Source organism: Solanum stenotomum, chromosome 7 (genome assembly GCF_019186545.1).
Source record: "Solanum stenotomum isolate F172 chromosome 7, ASM1918654v1, whole genome shotgun sequence".
In the NCBI taxonomy this organism is placed as follows: domain Eukaryota; kingdom Viridiplantae; phylum Streptophyta; class Magnoliopsida; order Solanales; family Solanaceae; genus Solanum; species Solanum stenotomum.
Window position 1 is genome coordinate 30528089 of NC_064288.1, and position 9310 is coordinate 30537398.

The 9310-nt window shown below is 40.5% G+C and overlaps 1 protein-coding gene across 1 annotated transcript; it reads right to left on the reverse strand.

Annotated features, from left to right (window-relative positions):
- Positions 1 to 207: 207 nt before the first annotated feature.
- On the reverse strand, positions 208 to 8724 carry LOC125869806 (uncharacterized). Its single transcript, XM_049550236.1, has 2 exons — positions 8175 to 8724; positions 208 to 476 (listed from the first exon to the last, which is right to left on the reverse strand). Exons 1-2 carry the CDS (start codon positions 8722 to 8724, stop codon positions 208 to 210), a joined length of 819 nt encoding a protein of 272 aa, XP_049406193.1.
- Positions 8725 to 9310: the final 586 nt, after the last annotated feature.

Here is a 9310-nt window from a genome sequence, read left to right on the forward strand (position 1 = left end):
AGAAATATATAAACTCATTTTTTTCACACAAGACTCCAAAAACCATGCATCATGCTTCTACAATTCTATGACTCGAACTCGATTAGGAATAGAAGAAGGAGACAAGAATATCCAAACTCACCTCAACTCATCATTCAACATACCATCCCCCACTTAGAAGAAACCCATCTAAACCAACAGAAAAGGATTCCAACACAAAACTAGAAATTATGACTTACCGGCACCTTCATCCGGATTTGCTTCCTTGTTAGATAGGAGAGCATAGAAACGATTCCTTACTTGACCATCAACACTAGGACTACTATAAGGAGCTTGCCTAGCATTCCTTCCTTTAGCCATAATATTAGGACAATCTCTCACCTTGTGATCATTTTTCTCACAACCATAGCAACCACTAGTGCCGGATAGACACTTCCCAAAATGCTTCTTTCCACAAGTGGAACAAGTAGGCTTATCAATTTGAGAACCACCAGCTCCTTCATGGTTAACCTTAGGAGCACTTTATAAATATTGATTTGGAGCCCTCTTCTTAGAGCTAGGTTGTCCTTGATCCTGTAACAACCCGAGAGCACCCTGTAGTCGTTACTGGCTTATTCGACCCCGAAGAGGTCTTATACAAGACCTTAACATTCATCATAGCATGTATCATAGAATAAAATCACGGAAAATTTAAAACTTTTACTTTGGAAGTTATACTTCACTTCATATATGAAAAATAGAATATAACTTCATCACAATGTACCATCTAGACATAGAATTAGCAAAAATGGGACTTAGCCCTTACATCAATAAGAAGTCTTGAAATAGGGAAGTACAACAATGTCTTTCAACATAAGCAAAGAACTAAACATAGAAGCTAGATCATAGGGTCTTGTCTTCGGACTTGAGGACTCACTAACTTGGGGAAGCAACTCCAAGTGTCTTGAGAAGTAAGCTTGAATCTTCAACGGCCCGAACCTAAATGTTTGGGGAAAAAGGAGAAAATATGGGTTAGTACAACACACGTACTAAGTATGGCTACTATGCATAAAAACCATTGAAACATGCATAAAATGACATTTAGCCAAAACATGCTTTTTACCAAGTAAATCCAATATGCACACAAAGTAAGCATCATAGTACAACCAACTTAATATCATCCCAACATGTAGACAACCTAAGCAATACTAGTGCAATGCAAAGAATAGAATCCCATAACCTTATTCAAAGCCCAGTATCACATTAAGCAACCTACTTCAAGCATACATTCATAAGATCATACATAACATAGCATCAACATACATAAGTCATAATCATCATAATCATAAGAGAACACTATTACAACCATCTCTTAGGATCCCACAAGTGTAATGTGCAAGAGAAGTCCCATACCCTTCCTTACACTATATAAAAACCCTTAAGAAAGCCCTAGTAAGAGTTCACACCTTTTATACCTTCATTTACTTTTACATAGGGAAATATTGCAATAACCGACATAGACCATGAGAGCTGCATGGAATCCGGTGTTCTACTCCCACACCGAAAAGAGAGGGTTAACGCTTGCCTAAGGTGTAACCATTCATACATAGCTATCTAGGTGGATCCACTAAGCTAAAGTCCTATGTGGGCACATAGTTAAGGGTCAAGAAGATTGCTTCTAGAAACCCTAACTTAGTAAACGTGGGGATTTCCATCTCATGAGACAACACATATCGTGGGTAATCCGGACTTGCTAAACCTGAGGTCAGTAAACACATCCACATGTACCTCATAGAGATGGTGTCTCCTAATATTTAAAGCAAAGACTACGGCCGCTAGCTCAAGGTCATGAGTTGGATAATTCTTCTCATGCACCTTGAGTTGTCTCGAGGTATAAGCTATAACCTTACCATGCTGCATCAGGACACAACCCAAACCCACTCGGGAAGCGTCCTAATATACTACAAACCCTTCGATGCCCTCCGGTATGGTCAAAACCAGAGCAGAGGTGAGCCTATCTTTCAACAATTGGAAGCCCTTTTCACAAGGTTCCGACCATTCGAATTTGGACTTCTTTTGAGTTAAGGCCGTTAATGGAGATGCAATAGATGAAAATCCCTCAACAAACCTCCGGTAGTAACCGGCCAAACCCAAAAAGCTTCGGATGTTGGAAGGACTCAAAGGTCTAGGCTAACTTTTGAACGCATTGGTTTTCTTTGGATCAACTTCTATACCCTCACTAGAAACAATGTGACCAAGGAAAGCAACCGATCTTAGCCAAAACTCACACTTGCTAAACTTAGCATAGAGTTGGTGATCTTTGAGGACTTGCAACACTATCTTCAAATGATTCATGTGATCATCCTTACCTTTAGAAAATATCGAGATGTCATCAATAAAGACAATAAAAAATGAGTCTAGATAATTTCTAAACACGCGATTCATAAGGTCCATGAAAACCGCCGGGGCATTTGTAAGACCAAAGGACATCACTAAGAACTCAAAATGACCATATCTTGTTCGGAAGGCTGTTTTCGGAACATCAACACTTCTCACCCTAAGTTGGTGATAATCGGACCTCAAATCAATTTTTGAAAAGTAACTCGCTCCTTGAAGTTGATCAAATAAGTCATCAATCCTAGGGAGTGGATACTTATTCTTAATGGTAACCTTATTTAATTGTCGGTAATCAATACACATACGAAGAGATCCATTCTTCTTCTTCACAAATAACACCGGTGCACCCCAATGAGATATACTAAGTTGGATGAAACCCTTATCCAACAAATCTTTGAGTTGAGCCTTTTAATCCTTTAACTCCGCCGGGGCCATCCGATAAGGAGGGATTGAAATGGGTTGTGTATCTGGCGATAAATCTATGCCGAAATCTATTTCCTGTTCAGGAGGAATCCCGGGTAAGTCATCAGGAAAGACTTCCAGAAAATCCTTCACTACGGGGACCGACTCCAAACTAGGAATCTTGGACTCAAGATCCTTGACCCTCACAATATGATAGAGACAACCCTTAGAAATCAACTTACAAGCTTTTAGACATGAAATGATCCTTCCCCTAGGAACGAAATTTCTTCCCCTCCATTCTAAAATGGGTTCATTAGGAAATTGAAACTTCACAATTCGGGTCCTACAATCCATGGGCACAAAACAAGCATGAAGCCAATTCATCCCCAATATAACATCAAAATCTAACATATCAAGTTCCACCAAATCAATCAAAGTGACTCTATTGGGCAATGATATGGGACAACCCCTATAAACTCTTTTAGCAACCATGGAATCACCCACCGGGGTAGAAACCGAAAAGGGCTTATCTAAGACATCGGGAAACATATTAAACTGTATAGCCACTAAAGGGGTTACAAAAGACAAATTGGCTCCGGGATCTAACAATGCATAAACATTTATTGAAAATACTTGCAACATACCAGTCACAACATCCGGAGAGCTCTCTTGATCACCTCGGGATTGGAGAGCATAGAAGCGATTCTTCTTAGGAGCATCGGGATTTGGGCCACTTGCTTGTGCTTGAACATTTCCCTTCCTTGAGCCTTTAGCATAGGGCAGTCCCTACTCATGTGGCCGCTCTTACCACAACCATAGCAATTACCCGTGCCAACTAGGCACTTCCCTTCATGTTTTCGACCACACATTGTAGAAATAGGCTTCTCAACATAAGGACCACTACCTCTTGCTTCTTGAGGCTTGGGGGTAGACACTTTACCTTTGTTGACCCTTTGAGTGTTAGGAGGACCTTGGTTGGAAAACCTCTTTTTGAACTTTGGCTTATCTTGGATTTCAAACCTAACCTTAAAAGGATTTCCATCATCGGCCCTTGACCTCTTCAACTCTCTACCAACTTGCTTAAGTTTTTGCTCCTCAATTTTCTCGGCATGAACCATAAAGCGAGAAATGTCCATGATTGGGATTAGCATAGCTGACCTACATTCATTCACCACAAGATTGGATACACCCATAACAAATTTGTTCATTGTAGCTCTAGAGTCTGACACCAAAGTAGGAGCATGCTTCGACAATTGAGTAAACTTGAGGCCATACTCCTTCACACTCATACCCCCTTGATGGAGGTTGATGAATTCTTGCATTTTCCTCTCCCTTAGTTCCAAGGGGAAAAACCTATCAAGAAAAGCCATCTTGAATGTAGCCCAACTTATCGGACCCCCTCTAATAGGTCTCCCCTCCTTCCATTGTTCATACCACACCTGTGCCACATCTTTGAGTTGATAGGCGGCTAACTCTGCCTTTTCTTGGGAAGACACACCCATTGCCTCTAGAACCTTAAACACTTCATCAATGAATCCTTGTTGATCTTCTTCCACTTTGGATCCAAAGAAAGTAGGGGGATTCATCCTTGTGAAATAGCTTATCCTAGAAGCAGTAGTGCTAGCATTGGGGTTCACTTGCACCCTAGCATCCCTAGCAACTTGAGTGGCCAACACTTGAGTCAAATTATGAATAGCCGACCTTATCTCAACATTAGACATAACCGCTTCTCCAATAGGAACTTGAGGGTTTTGAGGAGTTTGAGGGGGAACCAACTCATTCACATTCTCCTTACCGGCCCTCCTTGCATTGTTCCGTCTTGTGTTCATTGCCTATAAGCACAAGAGAAGGATTAGAAGAAAAGGACTAAATAGAGTTAAGACTCTTAGTCACGACTATGGAATATCAAAAAGAGTGAATGTTACTAAGCTTCTCGTAGCCTCTCATTCATAAGTGTGGCACACTTCACACCCATGAAAAAGACTTTACTCGACGTGGCATCTTGTGAAATGAATCCTACATTTTTCTCAACCTCACTCTGATACCAAGTTTGTAATGACATGAGAGCACCCCTTAGTCGTTACCGGCGTATTCGACCTCGAAGAGGTCTTATACAGGCCCTTAGCATTCATCATAACATGTATCATAGAATAAAATCACGGAAAATTTAAAACTTTTACTTTGGAAGTTATACTTCACTTAATATATGAAAAACAGAATCTAACTTCGTCACAATGTACCATCTAGACATAGAATTATCGAAAATGGGACTTAGCCCTTACATCAATAAGAAGTCTTGAAATAGGGAAGTACAACAATGTCTTTCAACATAAGCAAAGAACTAAACATAGAAGCTAGATCATAGGGTCTTGTCCTCGGACTTGAGGACTCACCAACTTGGGGAAGCAACTCCAAGTGTCTTGAGAAGTAAGCTTGAATCTTCAACGGCCCGAACCTAAATGTTTGGGGAAAAAGGAGAAAATTATGGGTTAGTACAACACACGTATTAAGTATGGCTACTATGCATAAAAACCATTGAAACATGCATAAAATGACATTTAGCCAAAACATGCTTTTTACCAAGTAAATCCAATATGCACACAAAGTAAGCATCATAGTACAACCAACTTAATATCATCCCAACATGTAGACAACCTAAGCAATACTAGTGAAATGCAAATAATAGAATCCCATAAGCCTATTCAAAGCCCAGTATCATATTAAGCAACTTACTTCAAGCATACATTCATAAGATCATACATAACATAGCTTCAACATACATAAGTCATAATCATCATAATCATAAGAGAACACTACTACAACCATCACTTAGGATCCCACAAGTGCAATGTGCAAGAAAAGTCCAATACCCTTCCTTACACTATATAGAAACCCTTAAGAAAGACCTAGTAAGAGTTCACACCTTTCATACCTTCATTTAGTTTTACATAGGGAAATATTGCAATAACCGACATAGACCATGAGAGCTGCATGGAATCCGGTGTTCTACTCCCACACCGAAAAGAGAGGGTTAACACTTCCCTAAGGTGTAACCATTCATACATAGCTATCTAGGTGGATCCACTAAGCTAGAGTCCTATGTGGCCATATAGTTAAGGGTCAGGGAGATTGCTTCTAGAAACCCTAACTTACTAAGCGTGGGGATTTCCATCTCATGAGACAACACATATCGTGGGTAATCCGGACTTACTAAACGTGAGACCCCCATCTCATTTACATGCCCTTTCGGTGCTAAGCATCTAATTCCCCTTTGTAATCATCTTTAGTCATCACATAAGTTCACATTAGCCTTTATTAGACTATTATGTAGACGTCTTACCATAATAGCTCATATGTGTTTATAAGTGAGTAACAATCCTTTCACTTTAGGAACAGTTAACAAGTGAGTTAACCTTTCACTGTACATTACGTTATAATCATGAGAACTACCTTTCGATCATATAACAATCATACCATAACATACATATATACTTCATAGCTAATTCAAGTGTAGAGGGTTAAGGATGAGGAAACTAGGTCATCAACACCACAATAACACATTAGGTATAACATCATTACAATCTAAGTAATCCACCTTTCATACTTGAGTTCAAAGAAGAACCAACCTTCATACCTTCTCGCCCTTCATGGGACATTCATACTTCAATTACCAGCCAATTCATAATCAATAAATAATACAAGGTAATTCATGAAGTAATAACATAATCAATATCAATATAAACAATTAACAGATCCCCTTCATAGCCTTCAAGGCTTCATTCAAAGACTCCACCCTAATTTCATAGAAATTATACAAACCCTAGGGTGGAATCATCATACAAAAATGAATTTCATAGCATCACATTCAATTCATAGCCTTCAATTAATATCTAACACAAGCTAGGGTAAGAATTAGGAAAGAAGGAAAAACATGGGTCTCATGGGGAATTCTCTAAGAACCCATAAATACAACATATATTCATCCATAATTGTTCGTATAACATCAATCAAATTTATTTTATAACATAAATTTCACTTTAGAAAGAAGACCCACGTTTTTGGATTGAAACCTAGAAATTTGGAGATTTTGAAATTCATCTTGAAGGGGCCTCTTGGGGAAAGAAATCCCAAGAGTGATAAGCAACCATATCTTAGTTGATTCCTTGAGAATCAATGGAGAAAATCCAATCAATTTGGGAAAGAACCGTGAAACCTTAGCTCCAATGTCTTCTTCTTCTTCTTTAGTTTTAGAGAGAGAGAGAGAGTTTAGAGAGAAGTAGGAGAGTTTTGATTTCAATTGGTTGTTGTGAATAATGACCAATACTCATGAATTTAGACTTAAAACTCAATATATTTTTAACCTCTAATATACCCAAAACACCCCTACTTATATAGGACTTAAAAAGGAAAAGTCCCAAAACTCCTTATTTAAATGGTCCCCGTCAGGAACCATGGCCTCCCTTCTTGGGTCGTGAAGGTGCACCACGGGCCGTGGTTCTTCCCGTGGTGTTGGAGGCAGTAGCTCCCCTTTCCTTCACAAGCCAACACATGGCCAAGGCAAGACCACGGAGCCTTCCACGATCTGTGGTGAGTACCATGGTCCGTGGTGATGGCCTCGGTCATGACTTGGCCTTGTGGAGGCAAGGCCTTCATGCCTTGGTGCCAAGTGATGTTCACGAGTCACCCCTCTCCCTCGTCAAGTGCACCACGGCTCGTAGTGGTGCCATGGTGTCTTGGGCATTATCTACCCTAACAATCCCCCAATTCCCTAAAAGCCAAGGGAGCTCCACGCCCACCTTCACGAGTCGTGAAGTGGACAACGACTCATGGTCCCTCTCGTGAAGGGTGAGGCAGTGTCTAGGACACTTGGAGGTCCCTCTCCCTTGACCAAGAAAACTCCACGAAGCCTCCCACTTTCCCATGGTCATGACCACGAGTTGTGGTTGTGGCCGTTGAGTTTGAGGCAGTAGCTCCAAGTTTGGGGCAGCCTTGGTCTTAGGCGTTGGCTTGCCCCTTTTTGCTTGGCACTCCTCCCTTAGGCCTTAAATCATAGACCACCATAGCACTCCTAGATGGTCTACTAACTTAGGGGAATTTATTTTATACCTCATTGACACTACGTTGGGATCTAACTTAAGTCATAGAATTTTTGGGGTGTTACAGATCCTCATACCTACCCCTTTTCAAATCTTTCCTCACCCTAGTCATCTTGGACTCCTCAATAGATTGAGCATACACAACAAGCCTAGAGATGTTCATGTCACCATGGAGCATTGCCGTACGACACTCTTCTTGCACCAAGTCGGATACACCTGTAACAAACCTATTCATCTCCTCTCTAGAGTTAGACACCAAAAACAGAGTGTACCTAGACAACATAGAGAACTTCAAAGCATACTCCTCCACACTCATATTACCTTGCCTAAGATTAATGAACTCCTCAATTTTGCACTCCCTCTTCTTTAGGGGAAAGTACTTACCCAAGAATGCTTCCTTAAACTCCTCCCATTCTATAGGACCCGCTTCCTCCGGCCTATTTGCCTTCCATTGAGTGTACCAAATTTGGGCCACCTCCTTCAATTGGTATGAAGCCAATTCCGCTTTCTCTCTAGAAGATACTCCCATAACATCCACAATTTTGTAAATCTCATCCAAGAATCCTTGGGGATCTTCTCCAATTCTAGACCCCAAAAAGATAGGAGGATTCATCCTCACGAAGTCTCTCAACCTTGAGGCAGCCGTACTCTCATTAGCATTCACCCTAGGCCCCACATCTCTATTTGCTTCAGCCGTCATGGCTTGAGCTAGAGTTAGAAAAGCCGCCCTAATCTCTTTATTAGTCATGGCCAGGGGAACCACCAGAACCTCATTATCTTGATTGCCTATGGGGAGTTGGTCACCTTGAAGACCTTGGGGAGGAACTCCCCCATCCACATTCTCCTCTTCCGCTCTCCTAGGATTAGCCATCGTATTCATATCCTATAAACACAAGAGACAAATTAGGAAAGATACTCATAGACAAAACTCTTAGGCACAACGTCAAGATTAATGAAAAAAGTGAAACTTCTATCGTCCTATAGCCTCTCGCTCATAGATGTGTCGCGACTCACACCGATGAACAAGACTCTACTAGACGAGGCATATGAGACTTTGAATCCTAAGAGACAATTTCCAAAACCTTATGCTCTGATACCAAGTTTGTAACGACCCGAGAGCACCCCCAAGTCGTAACATGTGTACTCGACCTCTCAGAGGTCTAATACAAGCCTCTTAGCATTCATTCATCACATTCGGTAATAAAAACCATAAGGAATTTAAACACTTTTTAAAAGAAATTCATAATACTCATAAAATATTTCAAATGTAACGAAGTAGAATTTCTAAGTCTCATGTACCATCTTAGACACGAATAGAACATCTTAGGGGAACGACCCTTTACAACAAAATATCAGTCTTATAAAATGTCTAAGTGGAACTACTAGAAAGGTAACAACTATGTCCTCGAATATATGAGGACATACCATGCTTCTTGAGAAGAGTCAATATCCCAAGC

What these genes read in the sequence shown, in the direction of transcription:
- LOC125869806 (XM_049550236.1), bottom strand. Translation starts at nt 8,724, where the DNA reads ATGGCTAATCCTAGGAGAGCGGAAGAGGAGAATGTGGATGGGGGAGTT. An exon ending in GTTCATTAATCTTAGGCAAG is followed by an intron (nt 477 to 8,174) that starts GTAATATGAGTG and finishes TTAACCATGAAG; the next exon opens with GAGCTGGTGGTTCTCAAATT.